General features: G+C 45.3%; 1 protein-coding gene across 4 annotated transcripts in view; it reads left to right on the forward strand.

Moving 5' to 3' along the window:
* The window catches only part of TESK2 (testis associated actin remodelling kinase 2), a 130,231-nt gene that overhangs the window by 113,302 nt on the left and 1,888 nt on the right, over positions 1-15,041 (forward strand). For 3 of the 4 annotated variants that reach the window (XM_022575564.3, XM_022575563.3, XM_089923447.1), the window contains 6 exons: positions 3,118-3,264; positions 13,075-13,157; positions 13,384-13,468; positions 13,726-13,809; positions 14,023-14,109; positions 14,823-14,940. In XM_022575564.3, the coding sequence (XP_022431272.3) occupies positions 3,118-3,264; positions 13,075-13,157; positions 13,384-13,468; positions 13,726-13,809; positions 14,023-14,109; positions 14,823-14,940 (604 nt within the window). The remainder of the gene's footprint in view (positions 1-3,117; positions 3,265-13,074; positions 13,158-13,383; positions 13,469-13,725; positions 13,810-14,022; positions 14,110-14,822; positions 14,941-15,041) is intronic. The other variant, XM_022575565.3, reaches the window with a different exon arrangement.

Below are 15,041 nucleotides of genomic sequence, written 5' to 3' on the forward strand. Positions count from 1 at the left end.
AGTTCAGTTTCATTTTAGCAAATGAGCACCTCAGACGTAAACTGTGAACAGATTCAACTAGAGTGAAGAGACGAGGGCACTATGCTAATGCTGTCGTTATACCTCGTTTTGAGATTTCCAGAGCTGGATTATCAAGCAAGATGAAGCAGATCAACAGGTTTCCCTTTTGAGAAGTTTGGCGTATTTTTAGCCATTCTCTCTGCCTTGCCAAACCTGATCCACTTCATCCAAGGATCTAAAGTGCTGCATCGTGCTGCCCCCAACTGGTTCTTTTTGGTGCTATGTTACCACATCAGAAAATCTCATTATATGGAACTTATATTTTTTTCTTAGCACTTTCATGTATTTGTATTCGATTCTTATAATAACATTGTGAGTAATATGGATCATGGATTATCATACCTACTTTTTATGTGGGAAAACTGAAGGGTAGCCTTATTAGTTGATTTGTCCAAAGTAAAATGGCTGTTGAGGCAGACTTGGACTAAAATTCAGATTTAAAAATGTGTGTGTGTGTGTGTGTATATATATATATATATATATACATATATACACACACACACATATGTATATATATATATATTTTTTTTTTTTTTTTTTTTTTTTTTTCTTTTTGCGGTATACGGGCCTCTCACCGTTGTGGCCTCTCCTGTTGGGGAGCACAGGCTCCGGACGCGCAGGCTCAGCAGCCATGGCTCACGGGCCCAGCCACTCCGCGGCATGTGGGATCCTCCCGGACTGGGGCACGAACCCGTGTCCCCTGCATTGGCAGGCGGACTCTCAACCACTGCACCACCAGGGAAGCCCTACATATATATTTATTTATTTGGTTGCACTGGGTCTTAGTTGTGGCAGGCGGGCTCCTTAGTTGTGGCTCCAGGTCTCCTCAGTTGTGGCTCGCAGGCTCCTTAGTTGCAGCATGTGGACTCCTTAGTTGTGGCTCCAGAGCTCCTTAGTTGCAGCTCACGGACTCCTTAGCTGTGGCATGCAAACTCTTAGTCGCGGCAGGCACGTGGGATCTAGTTCCTTGACCAGGGATAGAACCCGGGCCCCCTGCATTGGGAGCGTGGAGTCTTATCCACTGCGCCACCAGGGAAGTCCCTAAAATTCAGAATTTTTGCCTTCTCTCCCATTAGGTTCCCTAGTCTTTTGTAAATTCAATATCACCCCCACTCCAAAAAGGTATTAAGAGCTTAATTTTAGGCTTAGAGGAATTTTCCCCTTTTTCTCCCTTGGAAAGAGGAGGCAGATAATACATCATGTAAGGTTTGAATAAGTTCATGAATTTAATCGGCAAAAAATTTTGAGCTCCTGTTCTGCATGAGGCTCTCTGTACCCAGACACCATGGCTCTCCAATGTAATGTAGGGGTAGATCATGAACTCTAGAGCTAGACTGCCTGAGTTGGAACCCTGGCTCTGCTGCTTAATAATTGGGTAACCTTGAGCAAGCTGCTTAACCTCTAAATGCCTTTTGTAAAATGAGAATAATAGTACACTTACCTTAGGGTTATATGAAGATTAAATGATGTAATTAATGGAAAGTTCTCAGAGTAGTGCCTGGCACAAAGCAAGTACCAAGTAAATAAATATTAGCTGCAGCTGCTGCTGCTATTTTTGTTATTATTATTTATTATCTCTATATAAATAGACTTATTTGCTCTTAAAAAAAAAAGGGCAAAGCAGCTCTTCATGGGTATGTAGGAATGACAAACACCCAAATTTCTTGAAAGAGTACATCTTCATGTCATTTCCCCTTAGCCTTATCTCCTACTCACACCTCAATTCACTTTGATCTTACTCTGATCTTAACCACTTTACTGTAACTGCTCTGGCCATGGTTGCCAGTGACTTCTCAGTTGCAAATTCAGTAGACACTTTTCAGGCTCATCTTACTTGATCTATAGCATTTGATACTATTGGTCATTTCCTCTTTGGAATGTTTTCCTCCTTTATCTTCTGTGGTGACATTCTTGCTTGGTTCTTCCTCCTCTGCCTGCTCCTTTAAATGCTACAGTTGCTTGGGATTCTGGTAATTTCCCACCTTACATGTTAACCCCTGGGCAGTTCCATACATTCCTTAGCCTCAGTGACTACTTCAGCTCAATGTCATTGCCTCCTAAATGTTAGTCTCTAGCCCAGACTTTGCTCCTAAACTTCAAACTGACTCTCTATAGGACATCTCCACATGCCCTTAAACCCAACAAGTCCTACTTGAACTCACTATCTTTTAACATTGCCTCTTCTAAAAACCTGCTCCTCTCCCTGTATTCTGGATATTTAATAATGGCACCCAGGGACCAGTGGCCTGCGATCAACCTAGGAGCTTTTCATTGCCCTTATCCCCCCATCCAGCATTCATCAAGTTTTTTTTGACTTTGCCATCTAAATCTTGAATCTTGCTCTATTCCAGTGCCTCAACTATTGCCTTAACTCAGGCATTCTTCTTTCACCAGGATTATCGCAATAATCTCCTAACCTATTTTCCCTTCTCCGTATTCTCCACTCTAATCCATCTATCATACCATTGCTAAAATAATCTTTTCTTTAAAAAACAAATATGAACATGTTGCTCTTTTGCTTAAAAGGCTTCTTTTGTTCCTTATAGACAGGATAAAGTCCATATACCTTAGCAAAGCATATCAGCCTCACCTGCCTCTTCTCTCATGCACTCTGGCCATATTGAGTAAATTAGTTTCCTGAATACACCATGCTCTTCACCTATAACTTTACATATGCGGCTCCCTCTGTGTGGACTTTCTTTCCTGCTCCCCCAAGTCATCCTTTGGACTCCTTTATTTCCTTTGTGCAGCTTTCTCTGACATGCCTAGACTGAGTTAGTAACTTTATCCTCTGTGCTGCACAGTGCTGCCGTACCTGTACAAAGCCATCTTTTAGCATTTACTACATTATATTGTTTGTCTATATCCCTTAATAGATTGTGATCTTCTCAAAGGAAGGTGCAGCACCTACCATAGTGCCTGGATGCAGAATAAGCCCTCAGTAACTTCAAAAGAAAAATACAGTCTCTATCTTCTAGGTGTCTACTCTTTAGTGGTTTCACCACCACCCTAAGCATTCCTGACAAATGGTAGCTGGGTTTTCCTTCTGTTTTGCAGTATATCAACTCTGGAAACCTGGAACAGTTGCTAGACAGTAACCTGCATTTGCCCTGGACTGTGAGGGTGAAACTGGCTTATGACATAGCAGTGGGCCTCAGCTACCTTCACTTCAAAGGCATTTTCCATCGGGACCTCACATCTAAGGTACGAAGGCTTTACATGCACTACTCTTTGAGACACTGTCTTCCATTACCAAGAAAACTGTGTTAAGAAACCAGTCATTAATGTGCTTGAGAATGATGGAGATCTCTTATAAATTCAGCATTCAATCACAGAGGATACAACTTATTACTATGTACAGCTAGTCCTTAGAAAGCCAATCTCGGCTCACAGCGGGTAGGTACCTTTCATTGCTGAGTCTGGCAACACATACATCTTGAGAACCTTCACTCTTGGCTTCAGGTCCTGAATGTGTGTTGCAGGAGTAGATGGCATGAGGACACTTAAGAGGTTCTTGCCCTATAGGAGTGACAGCAGTCAAGGCAATGTGGGAGCCTGTCTCTTAGTATCCTCTCTCATGGCCTCCAGCAGGAGTTCTGTGATTTTTAGTCACTTGAGTGTAGGTTTTGAAAGCCATAATGTACTGACCCATTTTCTTTCTGTGTGATTGAGTTTCTGCCATCCTGCCAGTTCCTCTTTGGCGTCAGCTGGTCTCTGTAGTATTCTCTTGCTGTCCAAATTGCTGTGTGACCAGGTTAGAAAAGAGTTGCTTTTAGAGGAAGTTGGCCATACTACAAGGCAGACACCTCAGGGCCAAGTAGCACAGGACATCACGTGACAAGGCTTACATAAATAGTACTGTTTGATCATTGATATGGGAACTATAAATCATCTAATATAACTTCTGTCCAAGAGCTGATTTAAAGTCTTCTAGGGAGGTATTATAGAAGTTTTGTACCTGCCCAAGAATAGCTCTTATTTCATTCTGCACCCTCAACACAAACATATGCACACACACGCACATGCATACACATACTCCTACAGCTCTTCTGTCATGGATGAGGGGTATGGGAGCCTGTTATAAGAAAAAGTTTGCAAAGGGAACAAAAGCAGGCTGTGCTTTCAGAGCCAATAAGGCCTAGAGCAGTGAGTCCCTGGCTCCCTCACATTAGAATGGTTCTGGTGTTCCAAACAGCAGTACTGTCCCCAAGGGACCCTGGCCATTGGTTTGTGAGTACTACACAGAAAATAGCTTTGAGGAGGTGCTTGTAGGGCCCCTAGGTGTGGCAGGGCCATTTGTAGTCAGCTGCACTGTTACTAAAGGAGCAATAAGAGTGGCAGGTGGAATCTGGTGACCAGCTGAGACCTAGTTGTGAGGAGTCCTTTATCTTCATTGGTATAAGCAAGGACTGGACAGTTGGACAGCTGGGACCTGGAAGGTGGTATCATTTCCTTTCATCAGACTTTTCTCCTTCCTTAGAACGTTTTAGAAACTCAAAACTTAGAAAACTGCACTTGTTCCAGGCAAATGGGTGGGGTTGTATCAACTTAGATACTGCCTTAAGTTGGTAGTATACTCTCACCTTAGGCATGCAACTAAAATCAAATTGCTGGGGCTTCCCTCGTGGCGCAGTGGTTAAGAATCCGCCTGCCAAGGCAGGGGACACAGGTTCGAGCCCTGGTCCGGAAAGATCCCACATGCCACGGAGCAACTAAGCCCGTGTGCCACAACTACTGAGCCTGCGCTCTAGAGCCCGTGAGCCACAACTACTGAGCCCTTGTGCCACAACTACTGAAGCCTGCATGCCTAGAGCCCATGCTCTGCAACAAGAGAAGCCACCACAATGAGAAGCCCACGCACCGCAACGAAGAGTAGCCCCAGCTCATTGCAACTAGAGAAAGCCTGCGTGCAGCAACGAAGAGCCGACGCAGCCAAAAATAAATTAATTAAATTAAAATAAAAAAAATCAAATTGTTGCTTCCTACTCAGAGAGCATCATTTCTTCTAAGGTGGAGGGAGGTCATGACAAGTTATCTGTCTGTCACACAGATATTTCCTGTACACCTACATGAGTGTCTCTGGTGCCTGGTACCATGAATGAAGGGATATTTGAAAAAGATAATTTCTGACCAGAGGTAGTCTTGTTGGAAAATAACTGAAAAATAGTTCATAGCATTTTATAATTGAGTGTTTAGCTATAGACTGTAGGTTTTCAGTCAAAGGAAAGATCACTAGGCTAGGGTAGCTAGGCTTTCTGGAGGAAAGTCCTCCACTACCAATGAGTTCCTAAGAACTCATCATATTCTCTTCAGTGCCCCCAAAACACTTTGTCCCATTGTGCTAGTGTCCAAGTGTGATTCTTTCTGGGATTGTCATAGTGTATGTATTGTACAAATGACTAACCTTTTTGGAACTGTAGGGTAAGACCACTATCCTTTGGTTTTCCTAATAGGGAGTGGGTATTCCCATGTCAGTTGGCTTGAGATGAGAAACTAGGAATTTAGGAGGAAGAACTCCCTGGTATCACTGGGCTGTACTTTCTTGGGTCTGAACTTTAGGGGATGGGGAGAACAAATGACTTTGCAACCTGGAGACAGGCTGGGAAGTATACTCTAGGGAATCTCAAGTTGAAGAAAAACTTCATTGCCCTTTTTATCATCTCTGAGCTTTTGGTAAAGTTTTGTCCAAATGTTTTATCTTCAAAGTGTTGCAGACATTAAGGAGAAGGTGGTGTGTCCCCACCTAGACCAGAGCAGCCCCATCCAGGAGACCTGTGTGATGGTGACGGTGACCATAAGAATGAGAAGCCCAAGGGAGAAGTCTAAAGGGACAGAGTAGGGCTTTGAAATTTCCAAATTATCTTATTGTCAACCTTGGGTCTGAGTTTGATTTCTTTAAGGACAATAAAAGGTTTACTTATATTTTAGCATGTACACTTCCTATTATTTGATGGTTCTATTGTGTCCGTGTCTCCCACCAACACATGAGTTTCTCAAGTGCTGCTCATATTCACCTTTTTATTCCTAGCACCTAACATATAGAGCCTGTCAGAGTAGAGGCTTCCTGGCCCTCTTTCAGAAAATGTGCTTGATGGCACAGAGGCCAAAACATCTGCTTGAGAACTGAGACTTTGAGTCCCACACCCAGTTTTGTCCCACCTCTTTAAATGACCTCAGTGCTCTTGGGTCCTGAGTGTCCCCAGTCTATTGACCTCATAGGAGTGATCAGTCCGGGCTTTTCAGGCCAGAGCTAACAGGAAGGATTTAAAGTAGTAGGAGCGTGTTCCAGGTAGGTAAACCGGGATAGAGAGAAGCACATGCCTTTTTCCAAATGATCCTGAGCCTATGGTGGCGGCAAAGAGGATCACTGGTTTCCAGTCAGAGTGCCTGTTGAAAGCAGTATTGCCTTTGTAGGATTCACACATCAGTAGTTACTGCAGTACTGTTTTCAAGAGTGAAGAGTCTGTCAGATATAGCTGTTCTGTCTAATTTTGTAATTATTGCGATGCTGATGATTTACTTAGAAGCAAGTGGGATGCAGTGTGGCTTTAAAAACATTCCGTACTTGAGCTCCATCAAGAAGTGGCAACAGCCACACACAGGCTAGGAGTGGCTGGTACAACTGTACGTGAGCCTTGGCTCTTAGGGGCAGCTGGGAGAGCAGCTTCTTTCTGCTTAATACTGTTACTGCCCAGGATCAGGCAAGCACCACTAGTCTTTTTGGATTTCCCCTAGGAGTGTGAATTATACCTCTCTTCTTGGTTGCTGGGTTTTTTGGGGGGTGGGAATGGTTTTTTGTGTTTTTTTTTTTTAACTCCAAAGAATCCACTCTGGCCATTCCACTAGAGTGAAAAGCCTATCTAGCTGTGGTCTTAGGCTATACCCCACAGCTAGGAACAGAAAATGCCAATTTTCAGAGACTGAAGAGAGCATGAATTAGAAACAAAGTTGAATGCTGGGGGGAGGTAGAGAGTGTGTATTAGGGCACCCTGTAGTCATTCTTTAAAAAAAATTTATTTATTTACTTATTTATTTTTGGCTGTGTTGAGTCTTCATTTCTGTGTGAGGGCTTTCTCTAGTTGTGGCAAGCGGGGGCCACTCTTCATCGCGGGCTTCTCACTATCGCGGCCTCTCTTGTTGCGGAGCACAGGCTCCAGACGCGCAGGCTGAGTAGTTGTGGCTCACGGGCCTAGTTGCTCCGCGGCATGTGGGATCTTCCCAGACCAGGGCTCGAACCTGTGTCCCCTGCATTAGCAGGCAGATTCTCAACCACTGCGCCACCAGGGAAGCCCAAGTAGTCATTTTTTATAAAGAGAACCATCAACAGCCTTTGGGAACCATTTATACTGTGCTACTAGAGGACATAGAAATTACTGGAATGCAATCTGTACCATCCATGGGCTCTTAGTCAAGTTGGAGAGACAGATATGTGAGTAGATTATTTCCCAAGAATTATAGAAAAGAGAGGGGATCACATGGTGGGATGGAGGGGAAGGGAAGGGATGGGACACATTACAGCAAACCAGATAATCTTTCGAGACTTGGACTGCCACCGTCTCTGGGACATTTAGGAGGGCAATTCAGCCTCTGATCTCTCCCTGTGGTATGAAAAGAAACTTTTAACCCTTCTTGAGATGTAGAATCAGTACTTTCTTTCTAAGTGGGTTTATGGAGTGAATTTGTTGGGGGTAAGTGGAGAGAGTTGTTGGCACATGGAAAGCCTTTTTTGTTGTTATAGAAATAACTTTAGCTTAGAGCTAACACTCACAAATGGACTTGGCATTTCTCCACTCAGGTGGTTTTATTCAGTGCCAATACTGAATGTGCAGCAGTTCTAGGAGACCTCAGGATCTGCTCTTAGGTGTCTACTCTGGCCCAGTTCTGAAGGATTTGTGTTGGCTTCCAGAAGTGCATTCATGGCCACCTTTTGAGTCTTTTGTCAGCTTAGTCCCCATTATGGAGAGTCGAATGTATGATTAGTGTATGCCTTTTCACCTGCTTTTGAAAGAAGCTTCAGTCATCTATCCAGGCTTTCATATAACAAACTTTTGCTAAGCTCTTTCTGTGTGTCTGTGCTAGGTTAGAGATACAGAGATGAATGGGATCATTCCCTGCCCTTGATGAGGCAAACATTTAAGTCTCTCTGCTATGGTGTGATGTATAGGAGTAGGACAAAGAAGAACGGGAGCCAGGCAGCAGCGGTGCCTGGGCTCCTCTTTGAACCTGAAAAGGTCACCTGTTGCCTCACGGAAGTCTGACTGGGCCTTTCTTATGTCTGCTGCTTATTCCAGGCATACTTTTGAATAAAGCATTCTTCATCCTCTATTTAGTGGACTTTGCATCCCACACAGCCTGAAAATTAGTCTGGCTTCTTCAGAACCCCACAGTGGTCTGAGCTTCATATTTTGTATTCTGTAGTCAAATAGTCTGTACTGGGGCCATGTCCAAGTTGGGTGAGAAATGCAAGCATTACACTAGGTGCTCTTGGATTAACCAACGTTGGAGGTAGGGGCTAGCATCCCAGATGAAGCGGTCTTATTGTATTGCCTGCACAAACAGTACTGCCTTCTCCATGGGCCCTGGCCCCTTTTGCTATCTTAAGACTACATTGTTCCTGCCATGGCCTTGCTTTCTCTAGTGGAAAGCTTTTTAGCCAGTTCCTCTGGAGAGGCCAAAATCATTAGGAGGGATCTCTTTAGAATCAGGAGACCTGCATCTTTACCACTTATAGTTGTAAGCTACACTTTTCTCATCTTAAATGTAAAAATCCCAGATCTGCCCATCTGACAATGCTGTTTGAATCACTTGGATTATGTTTATGAAAAACGTTTTATAATTCATAAGGTACCACACAGACAGAAGTAGACAATCTTTCCTTTGCCCAAGGGCTAGGAAGTATTCTCTAGGCCACTTCCTCTAGGCCACTTCCCTCTTAAGACATCCCTGCTTTGCTAAAGCTTACAGTCTATAGCTTACAGTCTATAGCTATAGGAAGGGACTATAGAAACAGATACTTTCATTATAATATCTCAAATGCTAAGGTTAGAGAGAGGAGAAGCATAGGGTGCTTTGAAAAAGGATATTTAACCCAACCTGAGGGTACAGAGAAGACTTCTTGGAGAAGGTGATGCCTGAGCTGAATCTTGAAAATTGAATTCTGCTTAGTAAGTCTTGTATGTATGGAGGGGGGTTATATTCCAGACCAGACAAGACTGCATAAACAAAGGCATAGAGGCATAAACGGTCTGATGTGCAGACTGTGAAGCTGAAGTGGTAGGGGATAAGAATTGAAAAGAGAGGAGTCTGACCATATACTATCTAATTGGATTTTATCTTCTAGATAGGAAATGAAGAACCATTGTGGCTTTTTTAAAGTAACAGCTTTTTTGAGATATTACTCACATAAAATAAAATTCACCATTGCAAAGTATACATTTCAGTAGTTTTTAGTATATTCAATAATCACCACTAGCTAATTTCAAAACTTTTCATCACTCCAAAAGGAAAACCCCATGCCCTGTTCTCCTCTCCCTTTAGCATTTGGCAATCACTAATCTTTTATCAGTTTCTATGGATTTGCTTATTCTGGACATTTCATATAATGGAATCATACAATATGTCATTGCCAGCTTTTAAGTAGGGGAGTAACGCAGATTTGCATTTTACAGAGATCATACTGGCAGAAATGAGGAAGGTGGATTATGGAGATCAAGCCTGGCCCAAGCCACAGAGACCAGTTGGAATATTGCAGTATTTAGGGGAGGATGTGAACTAGGGTAATAGCAGTGGGGATGAAGAGGGAGGGACCAATTTGAAAAACATTTAGAAGCTAAAATTACTTGGAGTAAGAGTAAAAAATCTAGGCTGAATCTCAAGTTTCTAGCTTAGCAAACTGGGTGGAAAATGGCAGTGCCAGCTGACATAAAAATATAGCTAGAGTTTTAGTTTTGGAGGAAAAAAGATGAGTTCAGGTTTGCATGAATGGAGTTCAGTGTAAATGATCCAGGAGGAGATGTCCAGAAATAGATGAGATGTGCAAAGTTGAAGCTTGAGGATAAAGGTCAGTGCCGAGGATATACATTTGGGAGTCATCAGCACAGAGGTGGTAATTAGAAATGTGGAATAGCCTCCACAATAGAGCACAAGCTGTAGGCCCAAGATAGAACCCTGAGACCATCATCCTCGTGGGTTAGGGCCTGCATTGGAGTGTGTAAAGGTGGAGAAGGAAATCCATAGTGTCACAGAAGCCAGGAGAGAAGAATCAAAAGGAACAAGAATAGCCTGTAACTAGCCTCTAATGGCTAGTCTGTTAGCTCCAGGACCACAACGGCTTAGTCTCTGCATGCCCAGTACTAATATGATTCCTGAATCATATGTAAAAATGCTGAAGAAAGTAATCAGCAGTGTCAACAGCAGCAAGATCAAGTAACATAAGGACTGATTTTGTCTACTGAGCTTAATGCCACAGAACTCATGGGGATCCTCAGTGAGAACACTTCCAGCAGAAGCCAGTGAGGAAGGAATGGGAGATAAGGAACTAAAAACAGCCAGTGTTGCCAGCCAAACTTCACTAGCCTAGACCCCACTAAGGGCAGGCTCAGGAGTTTATTGAAAAACCCTATAGGAACTAATCTTGGTCAGAGTTGCTCTCCATTTTCCTTCTCGCCTCAGATACCGACTCCTGAAGTTTGCTCTTTTGGTTTTCAGTATCCCATCTCTGTCTTTGGCTCTAATGCCCAGCTGTTGGCTGTGGAGAAGCTTTAAGAGAGGCAGTGGTCACACTCCAGACCAGAGGCAGACCGGGCTAGGCAGGCTTGCCCCATGTTGTAGGGCCCTGATCATCCCTGCCGTAGTCATTTCTTAGCTGCTCAGAGAAGCTACTATGAAGTCACTTCCTCCTGGATGGGTGGTTTACAATGAGTGAACAAGAGGTCTCCATGAATGTGAAGATGGGGCAGAAACTGAACAGCTTTGACAAAGGCAGTATACTGTGGTCCTGTTCTGTTCCTTACTTGCTGAATCTAAGCTGAATTTAACAGGGTTGTTTCTGAGGGCTATAAAGCAAATAGTAAATCGGACTTCAGACTGAGCCTTGGAGACAGGAACCTGAGTTGCTGGTGAAAGAGGAGGAGGAGGGGAGAAAAACAAGTGACAGATCTGAGGTGCCACTGCCTCACAAGCCAGTGCCCAATAGCCTAGGCTTTGGCTGTCTAATAGACAAGCTGGCCTAGAGCCCGTCTTCTCACAGACAGTAAAGTCAGGGATCTGGGGTGGGGGTGGCAGAGTGCTGAGCCAGTGGACTGATGGGAGGGCCAAAGCCAGGACAAGCACAAGGACGGTCCTGCTTAGAAGCCAGAGACACTTATTTCTGCCAGGAATCAAGGGTAGGAGAGGATGTAATGAAATCACATTACGTGAAATCACATTTCCCTTCCAACTCAGGGAAAGAGAGAATAGTGTGATCACATCAAAGCCAGAGTAAGGGACTAATTTGTACCTGATGTGGAGTAAGCAGGTGACTTGGCAATGCCTTGGCAACTGGACGCCAAGGCAAGGAAGGAGGAGGGCTGGTTTGGTGATACAGGGCCTTGCTGGCCCCAGAAATGTCCCTGGGAGCCAAGGATCCCTGCTCCCTGCTACCTCTGGAGGAAGATGGGGAGAGTGAGTTGCCTCCTGAGCCAGAGTGGTGTAGGGCCATTTTGAATGCAGCCATTTGGGGAGAGTTTGTTGCTGCTTTGTGCTTATTTTCAAGTCACTTGGGTCATCCTTTCTCTGGAGACAGCAGCATTTGTTCAATGAGCTTGTCCTGAGCCTCTCTCATGAATTGAATACTGTGAGGAAGGAAGGCCCAAACCTGAACTTGCTCCTGAGGAGCTGATGGCCTCTGATATGCTGTAAGAGGGAGTGACACAGAGGGGTTAAATGAGTTGAGATGAGAGAGAGATGAAGGTGAGAGCTGGAGAGGTCAGGACTGGAAAGGTAAGCTTGTCTTAAAACACACAAAATTTTCTGAAGTGAAAAGAATTGGAAGAACATTCCAAATGGAAGGGAACAGTATAAGCAAAGGCAAAGGTTTGAAGGGGCTGTTCAGGCTTCCCAAATCAAGCTTGTCTGTTACAAGTTTGGATGAAGATGTGTACATAGGGGCACCAAGGCATGGGGCGGTTGGTAGCTGGTTGGTTAGAGCCAGATCATGGAATTTTTTTCTTTGGCTGCATTGGGTCTTGGTTGCTCTGCATGGGCTTTCTCTAGTTGCGGCGAGCAGGGGCTACTCTTCGTTGCAGTGCACGGGCTTCTCATTGCGGTGGCTTCTCTTGTTGCGGAGCACGGGCTCTAGGTGCGTGGGCTTCAGTAGTTGCAGCACGTGGGCTCAGTAGTTGCGGCTCACAGGTTTAGTTGCTCCACGGCATTTGGGATCTTCCCAGACCAGGGATTGAACCTGTGCCCCCTGCATTGGCAGGCAGATTCTTAACCACTGCGCCACCAGGGAAGTCCCAGAGGACATGGAATTTTAACGCCAGAGAAGAGGTTGGTTGTGATCTTGTGGGCAGTGAAAGTTGGTGTAGGCTTGGGCACTTGTCCTGTGCTTACATTACTTGGCAAGATCAGACCTGGCCTTGCTTGGGTCTCTGTGTTCTGAGGGAAGGATGAAGGGAGGCCAGGGGCCTGATGATAGCCTGTCTTCCTCCACTAGATTGTAAGCTCCAAGAGGACAAGGGTTTCTGTTCATTGAGGTATCTCTGACACTTAGAACCATGCCTAGCACATAGAAAGTAAGATAAATATTTGTTTGGAGCATGATATAATCCTAGGGCAGCCACCAAAGATCCAGGCCTAACTCATCTCACATGGCTATCAGAGCCCCAAAGTCTAACCACAGGGGTCAGCCCAAGAGTGTGGTTTCACCAAGGAACAGAGGACCAGGTGCCCTGTGGCAGGGAGGGGTGGTGGTAAAGTCTATGGCTGGCTGGTCCCACTTCTGAGCCACATTGTCTTCTTTTTTGGGAACCCTAGAACTGCCTGATAAAGAGGGATGAGAATGGTTACTCTGCAGTGGTAGGTGACTTTGGCCTGGCTGAGAAGATCCCTGATGTCAGGTGGGTAGCCTTAATGGGTGCTGGGGTCACAGAAGGGACTGAGGCAAAGGGAAGACTCCAGCTTCCTTCTCAGCGGCCAGGACTTGGTCACAGCCCAACCTCAGCTCCCTAAATTCAGTCAATTCTAGTGTGTGCCCATCCTTGGGGGAGAGGAATTCCCAGTGGTCAGATATCTCATTGCACCTGCCAGCGGCAAGCTCATTTTCCGTGTAATCTCACCCCACAGCATGGGGAGTGAGAAGCTGTCTGTGGTGGGCTCACCCTTCTGGATGGCACCCGAGGTTCTCCGAGATGAACCCTACAATGAAAAGGTGAGTCTGGGGACCCCAAGGTCTGGTTCTCTGTAGAATCCATTCTTAGCAGAAAGTGTCCTGAGTCACACTTCATGTATGGGGTGAGGATCTACATCCTTCGTGCCAGAAACAGGGCTGGTACCTGTCAGCTGCCTAGTGAATGAATTGAATGAAATATGGACAGTAGGGCCCAGGCCTGGGCTAGTGGACATGGGGGACAGAAACCCCACCTGTCACCCCATTGAGAGGGAAACTGAGATCTCACTTCCCACCAGGCGGACGTGTTCTCTTATGGTATCATCCTCTGTGAGATCATCGCCCGCATACAGGCTGATCCAGACTATCTTCCCCGAACAGAGGTGAGCTCCAGGATGGGGATCAGTGCCACTGGGATGGGGCTGCTTTTGAGGCAATGGAATTGTCTTTTTCTTGGGTGGAGTTGCTGGAACTTAGTCTGTGGTTACTTCTCTGGGGCAGTTCCCAGACTCTCCTGAGCAGGCCAGGATGGGTGGAGGGATTAATGACCTGGCTACCAATGTCCCCTGGTCTTTCCCCACCATACCCGTCCACAGAATTTCGGGCTGGACTATGATGCTTTCCAGCACATGGTGGGAGACTGTCCTCCAGACTTTCTGCAGCTCACCTTCAACTGTTGTAATGTGAGTATCTTTTTCCTCCTGGCTTTGGTTGGGGCTGGCTGAACCCTGTTCACCTGGTTAGGACTTTAGGAAGAGGCTGCTAATTAGCCTCACAGGGACCTGTTTTTCACTGATGAGTGACAGTCCCCACATTCCTTCCTTTAGGCCTGCCAGACTCTGGTCCAGAGCCTTGGACCAAGGAAAGGAAAATTGCTTTGTATTATCCTGTCCTCAACTTGTAGTGTAGACCTACCACCCCTTGCCTTAGATATTGATGGAGCTCCGGTCAGGTTTTAGTTGGACTGTGCGTCCAGCTGGTCCAAGACCTGTGAGAAAAGCTCTTGTTAGCCTTTATTTTATATAGCTCTGGGGTTGGACCTACCTGTTATGACTAAGGGGGTAGCTGGGCCTTGTCCAGGTAGCTTCCAGAAACATGTTAGCTGCAGAACTCAACAAAGAATAGAACCAACCAATGTGAACATACCCTTTTGGAGGGTTCTCTGCCAAACAAGGGGATAAGACATATACAGAAAGGCTGCTGAGATAGGGGAGGGTATTAGACAATAGCATCTTCCCTGACCTTAATTTTGGGACTCACTCTTGTGGTCTGGGGCCTTCAGAAAAGATCTCTTAGATGCACATCTGAATCTTAAAAGATGCCAGACAGACTCAAATGCCATCCTTGGGATGGAAGATGGGAGGGCAGGGCTAATGGCTGGTGTGGATGACTACAGATGGACCCCAAACTGCGCCCATCCTTTGTGGAGATTGGGAAGATCTTGGAGGAAATTCTGAGCCGCCTAGAGGAGGAAGAGCTGGAGAGGGACAGGAAGCTGCAGTCCACAGCCAAAGGTAAGAGATTAGACCAGACTGTCCAACCTGACCCCAAGGGAGGATATTAGGATGGTGGGGGGAGGGGGATTTCCCTCTAGGGCTGTGATTATAGGATCCCA

The sequence above is a fragment of the Delphinapterus leucas genome, chromosome 1 (genome assembly GCF_059928025.1).
Source record: "Delphinapterus leucas isolate spDelLeu-1000000601 "Yukka" chromosome 1, BTC_Dleu_Yukka2, whole genome shotgun sequence".
NCBI classification, from domain to species: domain Eukaryota; kingdom Metazoa; phylum Chordata; class Mammalia; order Artiodactyla; family Monodontidae; genus Delphinapterus; species Delphinapterus leucas.